Below are 22498 nucleotides of genomic sequence, written 5' to 3'. Positions count from 1 at the left end.
ACAAAATCAAAATGTGGAAACGAAATCATCTTTGTTATAATGGTCGAGGTGATTACTTACTTGGTCTATTTAGTTGAGAGTATAATCAACTTTTAGATGAGATCAATGTCTACTATTTTTTTTTTTTTTTTTTTTTAATTAGTCATTTTTGTATAATGTCTTTTATCTTGTGATTTTGTTGTGGGTATGATTTATTTGTCGTTAATATATTATAACATGACTTAGGTTAAAAAATCGCAAGACAAAAAAACACAATTTAATTGAACTTTAATCGTTTTAATTATTTGTTGGAATTTAAAATAATTTATTTTTGGTTAGATTGTGTGATGCATTTTAGGAATTATTTCTTAGTCATGTGTAAAATCAATTAGTTCAATCATGTCAAGAGCATAGATATTCATTAACTCCCATAATTTACGTACTTACCACCCTTTTTTTTTTTACCAATTTACTCAGCACACATTTTTCCAATCTCATATAATTTAAAATCAATCAAAGATATCTAGAGGTTGTTTGCTCTTTTGGATTTAAAAAAAAAAATTAATTATCACTTCATGTATGAAATTACTCTTTTTATTTAACAAAATAGTAAAATTAAATGTATTTTGTACCAATTTACTCATCACACATTTTCCAATCATATATAATTTAAAATCAATGAAAGATGGAGGTTGTTTGATTTTTTGGATTTTTAAAGTTTTTTTTCTTCATGTATGTAATTACTCCTTTTATTTAATAAAATATTAAAATTATAATTTGATATATATTTTATTTAAGGGACAATCTGTTTTGTTTTTTTTTTTTGTTTGAATGTTGGATAAAAATATAATGGTTAAGAACCACTTTTATCTTTTTTTTTTAAATCTATTAAACCAAAAAAGAAAAACCTTTCCTTAACTTCTTAGGACAAGGGTTTAAAAAAAAAATTGAATTATTTGAAAAATAATAATAAGTGATAATTTTAAAAATGTGTAAATAATTTTGGATAATAAACTTAAAATATATTAATATTTAATTATAAAATAAAAACAATAATTTAAAATATATAATATTTTGATTAAGATAAAATATATTTTTTAATTTAAACTCGAAAATGCTCAATATATCACTCATTTCATCTCATCTCATCTTATCTTATCTAAATAATATTTTACATTTTACTCATCAGATGACACTTTTTTTTTTGGGACGAAAATGTCTAAGGTTGCGTGAGAGTGCGTGACGCAATTTTTCATTTTTCAAAAAAAATAATTATGAATTTTTTTTTTGGAAAAAAATGTCCCAGTTGCGTCATACAATCGCGAGACAAAAAAAAAATTCATCTCGTGCTTCCGGTTGCGTCACGCAACCTCCGACATGGGTAAAATCGTCCAAAAAAATAAAAGGGGTCACTAGCGATTTTTTTTTTTTTTTTTTTTTTTTTTTTTTTTTTTTTTTTAAGGCATTTTTGATGACCATTTCCTCATATTTATGAAGTTTAAATATTTGATATATCTGGATAAATTTTACTTTTACAAACAACCTATTAAAATAGAAATTTATGGTTAAATTAATCTTGAAATAACATTTAATTTTGGGTAAAATAAAATTTAGCCTCCCAACATCCTTCTCCGGCCATCCTGACAACCACACATGACTGACGTGAGCCTTAACCTCCCATCTTTATCTGCCCCCACTCTTCTTTCTCCTTCCCCTTTATAAACCACTCATTTCCCGGCCATCTCAAATATCTCATCTTTCTCCGGCAACAATGGCTGACCGGAGCTATACACTTCTCCTCATCCTCTTCTTCCTCTCTCTTTTCCTTCACTCCACCTTCTCCCGCTCACTAACCCACACCACCAATCTCCTCGACGTCGCCGCTTCTACTCAACGCACTCTCGATCTTCTCTCTTACAACTCACAATCCTCACACAATCTGGAGGAGATGAAACCAGTAGTCACTTCATCATCTCTCTCATTCTCTCTCCATCCCCGTTCCTCCGTTCACAAGCCACTCCACGGTGATTACGCCCAATTGACAAAATCCCGTCTTGATCGTGATTCTTCCCGGGTTAAGTCACTCTATAACAAGATCGAGTTAATTCTCGCCGGAGTTAACCGGTCGGAGCTTAAACCGGCTGTGTCAAGTGAACTGTTAAGGCCGGAAGCTCTTGAGACGCCGATTACGTCCGGTGTGATTCAAGGAAGCGGCGAGTATTTTTCTCGGGTCGGGTTTGGTCAACCCGCTAGAGATTACTATATGGTTATTGATACAGGAAGTGATATTAGTTGGTTACAATGTAAACCCTGTTATGATTGTTATCAACAAACTGATCCAGTATTTGACCCGACTGCTTCGAGTTCATACAGATCAATCTCATGTGGGTCGACTCAGTGTTCGGCTTTACAAGTATCGGGTTGTCGGGCAGGGGTTTGTCAGTACCAGGTTTCTTACGGCGATGGATCTTACACTGTCGGTGATTTCGCAACGGAAACGATGATGTTTGGGAATTCGGGTACTGTTCCAAATGTGGCAATTGGTTGTGGGCATAATAATGAAGGGCTGTTCATCGGAGCCGCCGGACTTTTAGGACTCGGCGGTGGATCTTTGTCGTTGCCGTCGCAGCTTAGAGCTAACTCGTTTTCGTATTGTTTAGTTGATCGTGACTCAAGAGATGCTTCAACTCTTGAGTTTAACTCGTCCCCACCTGGTGACTCAGTTTTCGCACCCCTGTTACAGAATTCACGTGTTCATACCTACATGTACGTTCGTTATGGATATGGGTTTGGGTTTGGCTTTGGGTTTTGATCGGATCTTGATTTGTTTGTTTATGTTTTTTTTCAGGTATGTTGGATTGACAGGGATTAGTGTCGGCGGGCATATGGTGGACATATCTCCATCTGTATTCGCTGTCGATGAATCAGGTAGCGGCGGGATAATAGTTGATTGTGGGACAGCGGTGACTCGGTTACAAACTCAGGCATACAACATGGTTCGTGACTCGTTCAGGAGTTTAACTCAGAACCTACCTTCGTCGGCCGGATTCGTTATATTTGATACATGTTACGATCTATCTTCGATGACGACGGTGAGCGTACCAACGGTGGCGTTTCATTTTGGGAACGGAAGAACGCTTCCATTAAGAGCGGCGAATTATTTGATACCGGTGGATTCCGGCGGGAAGTATTGTTTGGCTTTTGCTCCGACGGATAGTTCGCCGTCGATTATTGGGAATATACAGCAACAGGGGACACGTGTCAGTTATGATCTTGCGAATTCTGTGGTTGGATTTAGTTCTAATAAATGTTGAAGATAATGAGTGTGGGCAAGAAAATCAAATTACGTTTTTATCCTTTTTATAAATGAGGGGGAAGAGGGGCAGGTAGGATATTTAGTATTGTAATTAAAATGAATTGCAGAGAAGAGTTATTGTAGGCTAACACCTACAATAAATTTACTTGAAAAGAGATATTATTAATAATAATAAATGGTTTGCTGAGTTCTAATATAGTAGTTTGACTGTGGGTATTTGGATTTTTTTTTAATAGTTAATTTTTTTTGTTATTAAATATGCACAACTATATTTGTATAACTTGAGTAATTGTTTTGACGAAATAACACTAAAGATTGCTTGCATTATTTGATATAACTGCAACACATATAATTAAATGATAGCTAGTGATACTTTTATTTATTTATTTATTTATTTATTTTTGAGACGATTTTTTTAATTCTGATTGTCGGTTGCGATCTTGCAACCGGGTTTGCGTCTCGCGATCTTGCAACCGGGTTTGCGTCTCGCGATCTTGCAACCGGGTTTGCGTCTCGCGACAGGGGTAAAATCGTCTAAAAAAAAAATGTCACCAGCGCGTTTAATTTTATGCGCTGACACTTATGTCAAATAAGGTAATCTTTAGTGTCATTTCGTTAAATTCCCCGAGATATAACTCTATGAAATAGAGACGAAAGAAGTTAAAAACAGAATATATACTTCATTTATTTACGACCGACATGCGCATCAAATGGAATACTTACACATTTTTTTTTATCATTTCAAAGATCAAATGTGAGTTTTTCATCTCCATTTCTGTGCTTGAAACCACATGTTTACATAATTTGTAGTGTTCCATATTATGATATTAATATTTTATTGTAATTGATAAGATCTACATCCATTTCCCTAGATTCCCTAAGTTTTGTCTCATCGTTCATGAGATGTTAAGGCCCCATTTGCTTTTGTTTTGAATAGTAGTTTATGTCGCAATAAATTACTTGTTTAGTGTATAGTTTTTTTTCAAGGAAAAAAATTATTTTTTGTTTGATAAAATAATTGATTAGGTGAGTTTATTTTAGTTAAATAATTTCATGTAAGTTAATATTTTTAAATATTATAAGGAATTTAATATTAAAAATTTATTTGATATAAAGTCATGATAAATGATGTGATGTATTATAGCCAAATATGGGATATAAGTGTATAAGTGAACTAAGTCCATTTACTAGCAATTTCTACTAGCTAAGATATTTATCTATTTATTTTTATACAAATCAACTGAAACATATTAACATTTATCTATTTATTTATTTTTAACTAAATAAAAATCCATTAACAGTCTAACTTGTCAAATATTTTTATTTTTTTTTCTTGTTTCATGTTTAAAATAAGCATGTCTAAATAAAGAATTTTAAGCTTATTATTGTTTCTCAATTATTATGGAAAACTTGTTTAATACTTTTACTATTTTTCTTGGTACGATTTGAAGACTTTATTTCTCATTTTCTATTATTAATAAACAAAGTTAGTTGAACTTATCACTCATTTGTGTATTTGTTTTTTACTTAATTTGTTTAATTTGATATTTTGAAGTTAATTGACATAATAGTGAGACATAGGGCCATCCAACCTCCCTAAGCCCAAAATTTAATAAATAAGTTTTTATAAATAATATTTATTGTCATATCTATTCTATTTCTTTGAGGTAGAAAAAAAATGCAAATCATCATAAATGCTGCATTTTTAAAGTTTTTTTAATATTATTTTATATTGGGCATCCTAGCCTAACAATTAAATCAACTATAAAATTTCATTTTACTCCAATATATAAAATGAATGGTAACACCTAATGTTAAACCCCAAAGAATTAAAATAAAGGTAATATTGAATTTAATTTTAAGAAAATGTCAATTTTATGTATAAAGTTGGATGAAACAATTAAATTTGTTATTTAAATTATAAAATTTTATCTATATATATGGTTAGGATCGGGATCGCCGAAGGAGACTGGAGTCTCGCAACGATGAACGCTTACACACACGCTGATCGATAATAACCCTGTTAGAGGTTGATTATCTAATTTCTGGGAAACCGACATTCGCTACCGATCTGGGAAACCGACGTCTGCTATCGATTTGGGAAATCGACGTCTGCTACCGATATGGGAAACTGACGTTTGCTACCGATCTAGGAAACCAACGTATACTACCGATCTGGAAACTAACATCTACTACCGATCTGGGAAACCGACGTCTACTACCGATCTGGGAAATCGACGTCTACTACCAATATGGGAAACCGACATCTGCTACCGATCTAGGAAACCGACATCTGTTACCGATCTGGGAAATTGATGTCTACTACCGATTTGGGAAACCGACGTCTACTACCAATCTGGGAAACCGACGTCTACTACCAATATGGGAAACCTACATCTGCTACTGATCTGTGAAACCGATGTCTACTACCGATCCGGGAAACCGATGTCTACTACCGATATGGGAAACTGACATTTGCTATCGATCTAGGAAACCGATATCTACTACCGATTACGTTTCTTGCCGAGCTAATATTTTTCATTACCGGTTACGCTAAGACCGATGTGCAGATTACCGATAATTGAGATAGCCGAATTCCTTAAGTGCTGAAGTAGAAAATTAAACCGATTTGATAAAGTACCGATCAACTTTCTTTCCGATTTTCTTTAATCGACATAAAATTAACTTAATTAAATTATTATTTAATAGTTAATTAATACTAATAATTAATTACTTATTTTTATCTAACCTATATCAACTTTACAAAATGTATAATATTTATCGACTAATAAGATAGTTATTTTTAACATGGGTTTGATTGATTATAATTTTATATTATTTTTTTAATCCAAATATAAATCATGTATATAAATTAAAGAAAAAATCATGTGATAAAATATTTATTATATTTATTATATATATATATTTAATATTTAATATTTTAACTTAATAAATTATTTAATTATAAAATAAATGCAATAAAATAATTTAAAATTCTATTTTTTTGAATGATATTATTAATTTAAATTTGTATATATATTATTTATAATTGTTAAAATTAAAATTAATTTCAAATAAATTATTTTATTTTTAAGAAAATAATTAATAGTTTTATATTTTATTTATAATATATTATTAAAATATATAATGATTTTTTAAACTATTATGAATTTACTCTAATTTAATATATTGTTAAATTGAATAAACTCATAATATTTTAATAAAATTATTATAAATAAAAATATAAAACTATTAATCATTGTTTAAAAATATTTTATTTTAATATTTATTTAATAAATATTTAATTCATTATTCTAAATAAAATATATTATAACTAGATTTATATTTAAATTAGAATTCTTAATTTTATTAAAATATTAAAATTAACTATTATTTAAAAATAATTTATTTGAAATTAGTCTTAATTTTAACAATTATATATAATATATATATAAATTTAAATTGTTGATCTCATTAAAAAAAATGAGAATTTCAAATTATTTTATTACATTTTATTTTATAATTAAATTAAAATATTAAATATGTATAATGAAAGATTTTATATTAAAGAAATTTGAGTTGTTTCAGATTCATCACTATGGATGATAATGAATTTGGATAAAAAAAAAAGATACTATAAAATTCGAATCATAAAGTACACACTTAAAAAAGAAAGAAAGAAAGTAACTTTGATAAAAATAAAATAAAAATTTAAGTAGATAAATATAACACATTTTTTTTTTTAAAGTTTGTCGACTTCATACATAAAACTGTCATTTCTCCTATTTGCCTTTTGGGATTTAATTTAATTTTCTTCGTTTTTATAATCATTTAAAGTTAAAAATAAAATCAAAGACATGTTGCAACTTAGTAATACTTGCAATAAGTAATTAGGTTTAATTTCAATTCCTCTATTTACTGTAGTTCACAATTTGGGATCTCCCTCCCTAACATTTGTTTAATAAGAAACTAAACTCAAAAGTGAGAAAAATAAATAATTGTCAAAATTAGACAAATCCTAACTTTGATTAAAAGAAATAAATGACCTTAGATCTGATTAAAAAAAAACCGAGATCACATACAACTAAAACATACCAATCATATTCCTTAACATTCTTGTTCAAATTTGCCAATATCCTAACTTAGCGAAACCTTGTTTATTTCAACCCATAAAGCCCAAATAATAATTTTAAAATAAATCCATTGCAATAACATGATATAATATAATTTCAATATTCATATACACATGACTCTTTCTCCTGAAAACAGAAATGGTCCCAAATTATTTGGATCGTGATCACTCAACACAAGTTTCAATAGTGTTATTAGGAACAACATCATCTTTAACCATCTTGTTATTATTATTATCAATATCGGGGCTGAATTCTTGAATATCGAGTATTTCAACTCTTCTATTCGTTCTCTTCCTTATCTTGATCGCTACATCTTGTGGTACAAATTTGCCAAATACTATTACCCTATTTTGCTTCTCCTCAATCATATGTGTTTCCAACTCTTCAAACATATTCATCAAACAAAAAGTATAAATAAATGAAGCCTAATATGAAATGATTTCTCATAACATAAGATCGAGTAACTTACCACGCATGCGTAGAAGGGCGTTCTTTACTTTCCCATAACACCCGTTGCAGTCCATATTGATCCTCATCACCATACAATAAAACTGTAAAATTAATCTAGATGATGAATATTGGGGATTCTAACATGTTTCAATTTGAGAAAGAGAGAATTGCATGGACTGTGAATGTATGAGTTTACCTTTTGTGTCATGAAAATTGATGGAGATCAGAGATTGAGAGGTGTATGAGGATTGGTTTAATGATTGAGAGATATGTGAAAAGAAGAATATATAGAACAAAAGTGGTGAAAGGATGGTGAGCTGGGTGAATATAGTCTTTCCATTAATTAATCAATGGTTAATGGAATCTGATTCTTTGTTCTTGGTGATTATTGAAAGGGAAGGAGAAGGCTGCATCCTAGCTAGCTTTGTGAAATTTTATTGATTTTCTTATTCTTCATGTTTGCTTTGTGACAAACATAATTAAGTCTTCATAATTTATTTAATTTGTTTACATTATGCACTTATTTTTGTTTAAATTGCATTATAAACATATAGCTATTGATTTTGAGGTTGATTTAATGAAATATAAGTTGATTTTGAAGCGCAACTATTTTTTTTTCTAAATCAAGGAGAACCGACGTGACACTCCATAATTATGACCCCCTTTCCAATCAAAATATAAGTTGATTTTGAAGCATAATTGATGACTCCATTTCTCGTATAGACAAATTCATTAAGCAGATCTAGTGACAAGAATCATGCCTAAAAATTCAAAATATTTAGATTCGAATCCCACTGAAAACACCTTCAGTTGAAACGGGGTAACTTCTCTCCAACAAAGGAATCACAAAATGCAGAGTAAGAAGAGAGAAATCTAATACCAAGTTGATGCTCTTAGCTTTCATTGCAAAAATGGTTTTCATAATCCAGTTCCTAAGTCATTAATGGTTTTCATAATCTAGTTCCTACGTCATCAAACTAATTTAGAATCGATTGAAGTTGATTTCAAATCGAAAGAATCAAATCTGGAATTCAAGTTTTAGTTTTCTCAACTCATTGAGCCAGGAAAACTTTGACTACAAACTAAATCTCTAATCCATTAAGCTGGATTGATAACTAATGTCATGATCAACAAGGCATCTAAGATTCTAAATGACATTATGAAAGAATTAACAAAATTGGACAGTAAGCACTACAACAAAAATGACTTTCGGCGACGCTTAAAAAGACTTCTGCCAACCCTTAAAAGCGTCGCTAAAAAGATCACCGACCCTTATTCTTGCGTCGCCAAAAGCAGGGTGGGCGTAAGCTTTAACAACGCTTATTTAAGCGTCGGTAACATTTATTTAAGCGTTGCCAAAAGTCTATTTATTTTTTAACAATTTTATTTTATATTTTATATTTTAATTTTTCTATTATTTTATTATTTTAAATTAAATAATCATTAAAAACAACATTTATAATATCATATTTTTACTCATTATTAACATTTTAAATAATAACAAAAAAAAATATAAATCATTTCAAATATTATCTCTTAAAATCAGTTAAATAAAAAATATTAACTAACATATTACAAGTTTTTAGTGTTGTTCTAATAGTTTAAAAATCCATTAAACTAAAAGACAAATTTCGTATACTAAAATAATTATATAAAAATATAGAAACAACAATTACTACATACAACAAAGAAATTTTGTAAATCCCACTTTTTGGGCACCAACACAATTGAAACTAATAACTGATATTTGATCACCAGCATGAAATTAGATTTTGCACTGCAGCAGCTTAATTAATTATTTGGTCTATTGCCTGCAATGAGATCCAAATAAGAAACATTTCATTGCTCTTTGACAACATAAACAAATGATAAATACAAAGTATAATTTTTCTTTAACTAAATGAGAAAAATAAAGTAAACTTACTTTAACTTAATGAGAAAAACAAAGTAAACTTTAACTTAATAAGAAACAAAAGATGACAAACTCGTCACTCCTTTTCTTAAATACTCTCAACAAAAAAATATTTGGAGAATTTCTCACACCAATGTAGTCCAAAAGAAACTTTAATACTAAATTATACAAAAAGACAATTCCATATCCAACAATTGAGTCAAGTAAATCTCTATAACTTACTCAATCTTCACCCACTATAAAACAAGAGATCTTAAGTATGATAATTAAATCTGCAAATCAACATATGATATAACCTTTTGGCAGAATCAAAAGGAATAATTGGTAAGGATAGAGATTTAGTCAACTAAAGCTTATGTAATGCTAACCTGCATAAGTAGCTCTAACACCAATCCCAGTAAAGTCAGTCTTTCATGTTCCAATGAAAGTTGTATGTTGTTAGATTTTCTATTGAAATTAGAAGCAGAGGAAATAAAACTCGGTAGTTCCACTTATTAGTATCAACATTTGTAATTGGTATCAACAACTCTCTTTGGACCATACTTTGTTATAAGAGACCTTTTAACAGTGAATACATAAACTTCCTTTCAATGAAATCAACAAAAAAATAATTCTAAGAATTACAAATTTAACAGATAAGTTCTCAGAAAGCAATTACAGACCTATATGAACAACAATATTTTCAATCATTGATTATCCCACTGCAGATCTTAGCTCATAAGGAGCAAACTGAAAGCCAGAAAATGCCCATCATCACAAGTACCAATAGTGATGACCAAAATGAACGAAACCAAAATCAAATCATCATCACTCCAATAAAAAATTAACAAGATACATGAAAAAGACAACAGATGCAGAGAAAATCATACATACCGCTCCTTTAAAAATAATTGCAAGTTCACCTGGCTTAATACCATGCTTGTAGAACTCTCTAGCAGCATAACCCTACAATAATAATACAATATTGCATCAATTCATTTTGGTGGGGTTAGAAAAAAAAATAGGGTGGAAAGAAGTTTTCAGTCATATGAAGCCAAAATGTGCAATATGCTTGACATCAATTGGAAACCCAAGTTCAATCTCTCGTTCCTCCTTCAAGACTGCAACACAAATATTGATATATGATATCACCTGAGCATAACATAATTAAGGTATACAATGGATTCGGTATCTTCGTCCTACATCAAACTTCAATTAGAGTACGATAATATCGGAATTGTGCAACTTACACTAGTGTTTCCACCTAGGATGACGTATTTGAAGCTTTTCTCCACCATTGATTCGATTCACTGCTCGTTGGTTGGCTTATCGATTCAGATAAGAAAACAAACTGAAAACGCAGCTCAACATAGTTTTTCAATTTTATTGTAATTCTGTTATAATATGGAACGCATAATAAACTTGAAAATCACCATAGCGTGGATCTGCAAAGGCTTGTTCGATCTTGGGTTATTTAAATAACCAACGGTTATTTCAAAATAACCTTGTTGGAAGTATATATGTTATTGTAAATTAGGGTATATTTACATGAGATAATCTGACATGAATTATTGACTAAATTTACTACCTGCTGCCAGCCAAGATGTGGGAGCTTTGCATAAAAAACACTTCTTACATGTATGCACTAGGTTCTTTTTCTCCTGCTACATTATGGAACCCTTGGGCATGCCTTACCTATTGTATACAATACATAATAATTAACCAACCAAATGGCATGTTTTCAGATTGCAAAAAACATAATAAACGTGTTCAAGTTCTTAACAAATAAAATGAGATGCTAAAGAAAAACTCCACTAACCAGGTGAACTGTTTTACAACGTTGAAGTGAGTATAAATTAGTTATACTGACAGTATCATCCATGTCTGCAACTCAACAGAAATTATCCATCCTAACAACAACAAAAACTCAAACATATCTTCAGATTATCATTGCAGAGGTTAATAAAGCTCCTTTACCTCTCTGTTATAATTTTCTTGAATTGAACTATATACTACTATTTTAAACAGCTCTCACTTGACCTAGATTTTGAGCTAAAGATGAGGATTATGGTAGAATTTGAATTTTCTGGTCTGCTTTCATATCTAAGAACAATACAGAGAATATAAGTTCAAGTCTAATGTAGCCCAATCAATCAATATTAGCAAGTTAGCAAGTTGTGCATATCAGGGCGATCAAATCAAACAAGGACGAAACAATGAACTGGAAGCTAATAAATACGTGAGGAAGAGGAGATTGACATGTAAAATGAATCGTTTAAATGATATAGAAATGGAAAATAGAGAAATAGAGAGATTACCGGGGAAGAGAATGCAGAGGAGAAGTTAGCAGCAGGATAAAATTGATGCAAATTTACAAAGAGAAGGATTTTTCTGCTCGGTAAGCAACTTTATGAATCCACCCGTCGTTCTGCAATTTAGCTTTCGAAGCTCCATATCTAGATCCTTAGTCATACCTTGCATCTCTCCCTCTCCGACTATATGACCTAGAATGAGATAAACAAGGGGGGAAAGAAAGGGGAAGCTAAGACGAGGCGGCGGAAGCGAGGGTAGTAATGGGACCGCGAGTGAGAGCGAGAGTTTTACAAACTCACAAATTGATGCTTGTTTAAACCCTACAATAAACTTCAACCGCTTGTTCACTTGGGCTTGTTCAACACTTGGGCTTATCAAATTCTCATACTTCATATATTTTTGTAAAGGCATAGCGTAAGGAAGTATTTAAAATAACTATCATTTAAATTAATCATTCAATTTCAATATATTATTTAAAATATAAGTTTGGTTTCTTTTATATTACATAATTTTTTAGCGTAAATTAGTTGGAATTTATTTTGAAATTAATTTTAATATTATTTTTTTAGGATAATTCCAAATTTATGTAATATATATTTAGTTAATTTTTTTATATATAAATAATATAAATAAAATTAATTTTAAATTTGAATCATATAAATACAAAATTAAATATATATTATTTCATATATAATTAATAATTAAACCAATTTATTGAATTCAAAAATAATAATTTAAATTATATAAAAGTTATCATATATAATATATAAAGGTGGGCAAAACCCATTTTTGTTTAACTTTTGCCAACGCTTAATATGCGTTGGCAATTATGTGTCGCCGTAGGCATATTTTGTTGTAGTGAAGGTTTTCTGAAATCCAAGACTTGCGAATTATTTTGAAATCAGCTGATTTGAGCTTCAAGATCAATCTAAATGAAAAAGCTATGGCACAAAAGTTGTCATTTTTCACAGATTCAGCCCAATTTTGAAATTAACCTCAATTTTCAGTTAGAACATTTTCTGAAACTCAATTTTGACATCTTATTGTTGGATTATTCGGTCTGATACAACTTTTACAAATAAATGAAAGATATGCATTAATAAAAAAACGGTATTAATAAAAAAACGGTAGATTTGCAATAATGAGGAAAACAAAATATTTGAAATAAAAGGAAAATAGAATATTTGCAATAAATTTCATTAAATTAGAAAATTAAGAGTTTTTTTTATTTAGTATAAATAAAGTGTAAGTTGCTCTCATTTAGATAAGAAAAAAGAGAGAGATAACAACTCTTGTAATTGTTTTTTTAGATATTAAAGATTTTAAAGAAATCTCCTAAAGTTTTGTGAGTAATTCTCTTCCTGGGCCAACATTTGGTATCAAAGCATCAAGTGAATGCCAAAAATCATCCTGTGGGATCCAATGTCGAAGGGTGCAGGATCATTAGGGGCGCAACAAAACAATGGAATATTCCACTATCCGCAGCTAACACATACAAACTACATCAGTTGGGTGATTCGTGTACATGCTATGATGGAGGACCAAGGAGTATGGGGGGCAGTCGAGTCAGTAGAAGGCACCGAGATTAATGTTCAATTTGATAAAAAAGCGAGGTCACATCTTCTACAAGCACTTTCGGATGATTTTCTCATGCAGGTGGCAAATAAAAAGACGACGAAGGAAGTGTGGGATTGTATCAAGACGAGGTTCGTCGGCGCAGACCGTGTGAAGAATGCACGATTGCAGACATTGAAGAGTGAGTTTGATAGAAGGCATATGAACGATAGTGAATCGCTCGATCAATATGCTGGTCGACTCACATCCATATCAGTCAGGTACTCAAGCCTTGGAGAAACACTAAATGATGTCGCGATAGTAAAAAAGCTCTTCGACACCGTGCTAGAAAGATTTATCAGTGTGGTAGCCGACATCGAGCAATTTTACAACCTCGAGATGTTAACATTCGAGGAAGTTGTTGGAAGGCTGAAGGTCTTCAAGGAGCGCACGCACAAGAAAAACACAAGCTTTGGAGGAAACGAAGGACAAGTGCTACTTGTTGTTTTTGGCACAATTAGAATCCCACATCGGAAGATGATGGGAGTGAAAGAAGTTTCTTAGTATATAAAAAAAATTATATTCACAATTAGTATAAATCCCACATCGGAAGATGATGGGAGTTGGGGAAGTTTCTTAGTGTATAAAAGAAACTCTCCCCTCTTTGGTTTATTGCACCCAAATTTGTATCTCTTCTTCATTATTAATTGATAGCCTTAGTGCTCGGAGACGTATGCAACATTTTGGCCGAACTCCGTTATCAAATTCTGTTAGTGTTCTTTCAGTTAGTGTTTTCTTCTTTTGTGGTTCTGTCAGGGTTTTTCCCAACAAGTGGTATCAGAGCCGACGGTTCGTCCTTGGCATGGTGGAGTCTTCAAAAGGGGCGTCAACTCCTTCGTCATCCTGAACGAGGACACCGATATCGAATTTGAAGTTTGCGGTGGAGATCTTTGATGGAACTGGGCATTTCGGCATGTGGCAAGGTGAGGTTCTAGATTGTCTTTTTCAGCAGGGTCTAGATGTTTCTATTGAGGTTGGAAAGCCAGATGGTATAGAAGAAAAATAGTGGAGTATCATGAATCGGTTGGCGTGCGGAACAATTCGATCGTGTTTGTCTAGAGAGCAGAAGTATGCTGTGAAGAATGAAACTTCTGCACAGAAACTGTGGCAAGCATTGGAGGATAAATTTCTGAAGAAGAGTGGTCAGAATAAGCTCCTTATGAAGAAGCGACTGTTCCGGTTTGATTACCAATCAGGTACTACTATGAATGAGCATATAACTAAGTTTAATGAATTGGTAGTAGATCTGTTAAACCTTGACGTTAGGTTTGAGGACGAAGATCTTGCGTTGATGTTGCTATCGTCCCTTCCTGATGAATTTGAACACTTAGAAACAACGTTACTTCATGGGAGGGAAATGTTTCTCTTGATGCTGTAAGTTCTGCTTTATATAGTCATGAATTGAGAAAGCAGGACAAAAGGAAAAGCAAAGTAAGTACAGCAGATGAAACATTGATGGTCAGGGGCCGTCAGCAGAGCAAATCAAAAGGGAAAGGAAGAAGATCTGAAAGTAGAGTTGCCAAAGATGAATGTGCTTTCTGTCGTGAGAAAGGACATTGGAAGATTAACTGCCCAAAGTTGAAGAAGAAAGAGAAAGATTCTGAAGATGCGAATGTTGCAGAAAAAAAAGGTGATGCAGATTCAGAATACTCTTTATCGATGTCACACACAACATTACATCCTGATGCGTGGATATTGGACTCAGCCTGCACTTATCATATGACACCAGTTCGAAAGTGGTTCTTTGACTTTAAGGAGCTAGATGGTGGAGTTGTTTACATGGGAGATGCTAATACATGTAAAATAAAGGGGATAGGTTCAATCAAGCTGAGGAATGATGAGGGATCCACCAGAATTATTAGAGATGTTCGGTACATACCGAATATGAAAAAGAATCTCATTTCTTTGGGGGCCTTGGAGTCGAAAGGCCTACATGTGAAATTGGAAAATGGAGTTCTTAGGGTAATATCTGGAGCGCTAGTGATGTTGAAATCTATCAGGAAGAGTAATAATTTGTATTAATATCAAGGTAGTACAGTTAATGGGACATCATGTGTATAAACTTCCAGGAGCAGTAAGGAGTTAGAGGCAACAAAGATATGGCATATGCGATTGGGGCATGCTGGTGAGAAATCTACGCAAACTCTTGTCAAGCAAGGATTGTTGAAAGGTACAAAAGTTTGTAAGTTAGATTTTTGTGAACATTGTATTTTGGGAAAACAAAGGCGAGTAAAATTTGGCACTGCTGTCTATAATACCAAGGGTATTTTGGATTATGTGCATTCAGATGTCTGGGGACCTGCCAAGACTCCTTCTCTTGGAGGTAGACATTATTTTGTTACTTTTATTGATGATTTTTCCAGAAGAGTTTGAGTGTTTACTATGAAGAACAAAGACGAAGTGTTTGAGATTTTTCTTAAATGGAAAACTCAAGTTGAAGACGAGACAGGAAGAAAGATCAAAGTTCTCCGGACTGATAACGGTGGAGAATACAAGAATGATCCATTCCAGAAGTTATGCCAAGAGTGTGGCATAGTTCGACACTTCACAGTTAGAAAAACACCACAGCAAAATGGAGTATCGGAACGTATGAACAAGACATTGGTGGAGAAAGTTCGATGTATGTTGTCTAATGCCGGGTTAGACAGGAAATTTTGGGCAGAAGCTGTGTCATACGCTCAACATTTAGTAAATCGCCTACCATCATCTGCACTTGGTGGCAAGACTCCATTAGAGGTATGGTATGGAAAACCTGTATCTGATTATGATTCTTTGCATATTTTTGGTTCTACAATATATTATCATGGAGTTGAATCAAATTTGGATCCACGAGGAAAAAATTCTTTTTTTATGGGATTTACTACAGGAGTTAAAGAGTATCGCCTCTAGTGTTTGGATGCAAAGAAAACCATTATCAGAAGAGATGTTACTTTTGATGATTATTCAATGTTGAATAAGGTAACACCAGACAAGATTGATTGTACTCCGCAACAGGTGGAGTTTGAGCAGATAAAGATAAGCCCAACTAGAAGTGACTCTCCGACGACGGACGAAGAGTTAAATGAGGAAGAGGTTCTGACCCAAGAACCTTCAAAACAAAGTGAATCAATTGCTGTGAATAGGCCAAGACGAGTTATTCAAAAACCAGGTTGGTTTGTTGACATGGCGGCCTATGCACTTCTAGTCGTAGATGATGTTCCATCCACTTTTTCAGATGTCAGTCGAAATACTGAAAATGGAAAAAGGAGATGTGTTATGGAAGATGAGATGCAATCTATTCAGAAGAATGAGACATGCAAGTTGAGGCATCTACGAAAAGAGAAGAAGGCTATTGGTTGTAAATGGATCTTTGCTAAGAAAGAAGGATTTCCTGAAAAATTTGATGTTCGCTACAAGGAAAAATTGGTAGTTAAAGACTACGCTCAGAAGGAAGGAGGTGATTATAATGAGGTACTTTCTCCTGTTGTTAAACACTCTTCCATTAGAATTTTGTTGGCCTTGGTAGCGCAGATGAATTTGGAGCTAGCTCAACCAGATGTGAAGACCGCAGACATACACGGTCATTTGAACGAGAAAACCTACATTTATCAGCCAGATGGATTCAAAGTTGCTGATAAAGAAAATTGGGTTTGCAAGTTGAACAGATCATTGTACAGGTTGAAGCAATCGTCGATACAATGGTACAAGCGACTTGACAAATTTATGACGGAGCACAAGTACACAAGAAGCAGATTCAGTTCATGTGTGTATTTGCGCAAATTGCAAGATGAGTCTTATATCTATATACTCTTGTACGTTGATGATATGTTGATGGCATCAAAGAGCCAATATGAAATTGACAAATTGAAGGCTTAAGGATAAAGAGTTCGAGATGAAAGACATTGGGAAAACCAAATCTAATTGTTTAGATTTGGTACACATGTTCCGCGTTTGAGTCGGCGCTGAAGAGCGCCAATTGGAAGCACTGAAGGTTTATTTTTAATATTGAAGATTAGTATTTGGATATTGTGCCAAGGTGGAGATTTGTTGTTTTTGGCACAATTAGAATCCCACATCGGAAGATGATGAGAGTGAAAGAAGTTTCTTAGTATATAAAAAAAACTATATTCACAATTAGTATAAATCCCACATCGGAATATGATGGGAGTTGGGGAAGTTTCTTAGTGTATAAAAGAAACTCTCCCCTCTTTGGTTTATTGCACCCAAATTTGTATCTCTTCTTCCTTATTAATTGATAGTCTTAGTGCTCGGAGACGTTGACAACATTTTGGCCGAACTCCGTTATCAAATTCTGTTAGTGTTCTTTCAGTTAGTGTTTTCTTCTTTTGTGGTTCTGTCAGGGTTTTTCCCAACACTACTCACTCAGGAAGAGTGGAAGGCACGATTGAAAAAGGATGAGGAAGACTCGTTGAACTAGTGAAAAAAGGATTCCGCAGATAGTGGGACCCGTGGTCAAGGAGGTAGAACCCGAGGTAGAGGCCAAGGGAGAGGAGGCCCGTCTCGGAAAGACAAAGAAGGTGGTTCAGGTGGTCGAGGAGCTCCTCGAGACAAAAGTCACATTCGCTGTTTTAATTGCAATGAGATGGAACATTACTCAACTCAATGTAGAGTAAAGAAGAACAAGGTATCACACCTTACCCACGCAGACAACGTCGAACCAGCATTGCTTACTTATGGCAATCTCGGAGGAGATTTCGCCAATCAATGTTGTCATGCTGAATGAAAATGAAGCTGACTCTAGAAATTCTAGAAGCTAAGAACTATGAGACATCAAGAAATGCTTGGTTCTTGGATAACGGCGCTAACAATCACATAACTGGCGATAAAGAAAAGTTCTTTGAACTAGACGAGGCAGTCACTAGAAAAGTGAAGTTCGAAGATGGTTCCACGGTACAAGTTTGTAGAAAAGGTTCTATCATGTTCGAATGCAAAAATGGCGACCTGTGGCTTCTCGAGGGAGTTTTTTTCATTCCTTCTTTAAAAGGTAATCTAGTGAGTCTCGGGCAACTTACCGAGACAGGTCATAGGATGGTGATGGATGGAGAAGAGCTTGAAGTCTTCGCTAAGAATCCTTCATGCCTTATCATGAAAGTGAGACGAACTCATAATCGACTATATCAAATTTGCTTGAAATTAGCAAAATTAGTTTGCCTTTTAGCTAATCTTGAAGATCCAGCATGGTTATGGCATGCTCGTCTCGATCATGTTAACTTCCAAGCATTAAAGTCCTTCATAAATAAGGGAATGACTACTAGTGTTCCAAAAATTTCTCCTCCAAAACAACTTTGTCGAACATGCCTAGTTGCAAAAAAACGAGACAACCGTTTGTGCTCGAAGCCAAGTTTTGAGCGAAAAAGTCACTCGAATTGTTGCACATTGACTTATGTGGGCCAATCACGCCATCCACTCCAGGAGGAAATCGATACTTCATGCTGATTATTGATGATAATTCCAGGTGGATGTGGCTCCATATGTTGAAATCAAAGGAGGAAGCATGCTCTTCGTTTAAGAAGACGAAGCAATTGGTCGAGAATGTGACCGGACTTCGAATCAAAGTTCTTCGTTCGGATAGAGGAGGTGAATTCTTCTCAAGGGAATTTGCAGAGATGTGTGAAGAAGTAGGGATATAACGACAATTCACCGCATCGTACTCTCCTCAACAAAATGGTGTGGTGGAGAGGCGTAATCGAACAGTGATGGCCATGGCTAGGTCGTTGCTCAAAAGCATGGTAGTCCTGAGAAAGTATTGGGGGGAGGCAGTTCGTCATGCAATATATCTTCTTAACCGGGTTCCAACCAAAGCTGTTCAAGACAAAACTCCATTTGAGATGTGGACTGGAATGAAGCCACACCTAGCACACCTTCGTCTTTTTGGTTGTACTACGCACGCCAATGTGACCATTCCCCATCTAAAAAAGTTAGACGACAGAAGTCAGTCGTTTGTCTATTTAGGTGTCGAAGAAGGAAGTAAGGCACACAGGTTGCTCGAACCACAAAATGACAAGATCTATGTGAGTCGTGACGTTGTGTTCGAAAAAAGTGCAGCATGAGATTGTTGGCATGTTGGAATTTGAACGATCCCATTTGAGAGTGGATCGACAAGAGGACAGTCTACTTCAGAAATATTTCAAGAGACTGTCTCGAATCCTCCCCCACAGCTCGAGCAAGTGACTAAACAAATAGACCAAGACGATTGTTTACCCACTCCATGGTCAAGTGGACACGTTGGGAGTGATGAAGGACCTGTTTGATACAAGAACATGACTGATATCTTGGAAGAAGCACCTCGAGTGATACTTGATTTTGAAGACTTGATGTTAGCACAGACGGAGGAACCTTCTTGCTACAATGAAGCGGCTGGACAACCACAATGGGAAGAAGCAATGACTAAAGAAATTGAAGCCATCGAGAAGAATGAGACATGGTCTCTCGTCCCATTGCTAGTCGGACACAAGGTAATTGGACTCAAATGAATATTTAAGCTCAAGAAAAACTCAGATAGTGAGGTGATCCAGCACAAAGCTCGTTTAGTTGTAAAGGGATATGTGCAATGACAATGCATTGACTTCGAAGAAACTTTCGCTCCAGTCACTCGAATGGACACAATTCGAGTCATTCTTGCCTTGGAAGCCAATTGTGGTTGGAAAATATATCATCTCGATGTAAAGTTAGCTTTTCTCAATGGAGAACTAGATGAGGAAGTGTACGTAACTCAACCGGAAGGATTCAAACCCACAAGGAAGGAGAATATGGTGCTTAAATTAAAAAAATGCATTATATGGCCTAACGCAAGCTCCTCGTGCGTGGAATCTAAAGTTGGACAAAAGTTTGAAGCAAATGGGCTTCGAAAAGTGTACACAAGAGCAAGCGGTGTACACAAGAGGCAACGCTAATACCCTAATTATTGTTGGCATTTATGTGGATGATCTTATTTTAACAAGTGAAGATCCAAAGGGTGTCAAACTTTTTAAGAAGCAGATAATGGGGGAGTTCGAGATGAGTGATCTCGGATTGTTTTCATACTACCTTGGAATCGAGGTAGATTAGTTCGAAGGTGGTGTCTCGATAAAGCAGACAACATATGCCAAAAAGGTGTTGAACCAATTTGGAATGCTTGATTGTAACTCAACAAAGGCACCAATGGAGCATAGGGCTCAACTCTATAAGGATCCCGAAGGACAACCGATTGATGCAATTGAATATCGAAGAGTCATTGGTTGTCTGCGCTCTCTCCTTCATACAAGGTCAGATCTTTCTTATGCTGTTGATGTTGTCAATATATTCATGAAGAGGCCAACTGAGATACATCACAAGGCAGTGAAGCAGGTGCTTCGATACCTTCAAGGCACTATACACTTAGGTCTAGTGTTTCGAAAAGGAGGTGATGACGAGGAAATAATGGGTTACTCTGATAGTGATCTTGCAGGTGACCTAGATGACCGGAAAAGTACGGGGGGCATGGCGTTTTATATTAACGATAGTCTTGTTTCGTGGAACTCCCCAAAACAGAAGACAGTGGTATTATCCTCATGTGAAGCAGAGTTCATGGCTGCAGCAGCGGCAGCGTGTCAAGCACTTTTGTTGAAATCATTGTTGTTTGAACTAAGTGGTTCGAAACCTAAGGTAGTGAAGCTCTACGTCGACAACAAGTTTGCACTTGCACTCATGAAAAACTCAGTTTTTCATGGTCGTAGAAAACCCATCGACACGAAATATCATTTCATTCGAGAGTGTGTTGAAGGAAGTCAAGTCAAAGTAGAGTTTGTTCGAATGGATGAACAGAAGGCCGACATACTTACGAAGACTTTGCCAGCATCAAAACTGGTGATGATGCGACACCTAATCGGTGTTCGTAATCTCGAACCACGCCAGGACTAAGGGGGAGAATGTTGGATTATTCCTGGCTGTTACAACTCTTACAAATAAATGGAAGATCTGCATTAATAAGAAAACGACAAATTTGCAATGACGAGGAAAACAAAATATTTGCAATAATGAGGAAAATAGAATATTTGCAATAAATTTCATTAAACTAGAAAATTAAGAGTTTTTTTATTTAGTATAAATAAAGTGTAAGTTATTCTTATTAGATAAGAAAAAAGAGAGAGATAACAACTCTTGTAATTGTTTTTTTTAGATATTAAAGATTTTATAGAAATTTTTCAAAGTTTTGTGAGTAATTCTCTTCTTAGGCCAACACTTATCCCATTTCAATGCTAAACATCTCTTGATCATTCTTTTTTTAAACCAAATCATGAACATTCTTCCTAAGCCATTAAACCATGAATTCAAACTAACTATCAAGCTAAATATTCATGGAAATCAAAATATCTCAATCAAACCATTCTATATCATTTTAACAAGCACCTAAAATGCATTAAACCTATACAATCTATTCAACAAAGATGAAACCATTCTAGGGCATTGGTTCTGGCTCAACCTGCAAATGGAAATTAACAAAACGCTTTGTCTTGTTTGATTGTGATTTGTGAGGTGCAAAATGGAAATGATTGGGAAGAAAGAGTCACAGAGGAGGAGTGCTTCCAAATTCATTGATCATATATATCATATATATAATTAATTTTTTTAATAAATATAATCAAATATTATCATAACATTTTATTATTTATTTAGTTTTTTATAAATAAATATATATATGAATGATATGATTAAACTAATTTATGAGTAAAATAAAATAATTTATAATTTTGTATGAGAAAACCTCTTTAAATAATGTTTGTAGGTAAATTTAATTCTCTTCATAGACTTATGAACTTCATAAATCATATTTTTAATAATTCA

The 22498-nt window shown here is 33.7% G+C and overlaps 2 protein-coding genes and 1 long non-coding RNA gene across 5 annotated transcripts; 2 read left to right on the top strand and 1 right to left on the bottom strand.

Annotated features, from left to right (window-relative positions):
* The first annotated feature begins 1675 nt into the window (after positions 1 to 1675).
* Positions 1676 to 3296, top strand: LOC124930766 (protein ASPARTIC PROTEASE IN GUARD CELL 1-like). The gene is made up of 2 exons (XM_047471119.1): positions 1676 to 2745; positions 2828 to 3296. Exons 1-2 carry the CDS (start codon positions 1751 to 1753, stop codon positions 3291 to 3293), a joined length of 1461 nt encoding a protein of 486 aa, XP_047327075.1. The 5' UTR covers positions 1676 to 1750; the 3' UTR covers positions 3294 to 3296.
* Positions 3297 to 9632: 6336 nt separating this feature from the next.
* On the bottom strand, positions 9633 to 12361 carry LOC124932819. Of its 3 annotated transcripts, none has more exons than XR_007098781.1 (4): positions 12088 to 12361; positions 11020 to 11464; positions 10664 to 10890; positions 9633 to 9689 (listed from the first exon to the last, which is right to left on the bottom strand). It is a non-coding gene; the product is annotated as an uncharacterized LOC124932819 (long non-coding RNA). The 3 variants fall into 3 exon arrangements; XR_007098780.1 differs by lacking the exon at positions 9633 to 9689 and adding an exon at positions 11589 to 11679 and having other exon boundaries at positions 10418 to 10890; XR_007098779.1 differs by lacking the exon at positions 9633 to 9689 and having other exon boundaries at positions 10418 to 10890.
* An 8475-nt stretch (positions 12362 to 20836) lies between these two features.
* Positions 20837 to 21574, top strand: LOC124930056 (secreted RxLR effector protein 161-like). Its single transcript, XM_047470424.1, has one exon. The coding sequence runs from the start codon at positions 20837 to 20839 to the stop codon at positions 21572 to 21574; it is 738 nt and encodes a 245-aa protein (XP_047326380.1).
* The last annotated feature ends 924 nt before the right edge of the window (positions 21575 to 22498 follow it).

Source organism: Impatiens glandulifera, chromosome 3 (assembly GCF_907164915.1).
Source record: "Impatiens glandulifera chromosome 3, dImpGla2.1, whole genome shotgun sequence".
NCBI classification, from domain to species: Eukaryota; Viridiplantae; Streptophyta; class Magnoliopsida; order Ericales; family Balsaminaceae; genus Impatiens; species Impatiens glandulifera.
Note: the sequence above shows the minus strand (reverse complement) of the source record. Positions and strands in the feature narration are given on the sequence as shown.

Bases quoted from the DNA above. Each gene is read 5' to 3' on its own strand.
- LOC124930056 (XM_047470424.1), top strand. From the start codon at position 20,837: ATGGAGCATAGGGCTCAACTCTATAAGGATCCCGAAGGACAACCGATT.
- LOC124930766 (XM_047471119.1), top strand. From the start codon at position 1,751: ATGGCTGACCGGAGCTATACACTTCTCCTCATCCTCTTCTTCCTCTCT. The intron at 2,746-2,827 runs GTACGTTCGTTA...GTTTTTTTTCAG, and splicing joins TCACGTGTTCATACCTACAT to GTATGTTGGATTGACAGGGA.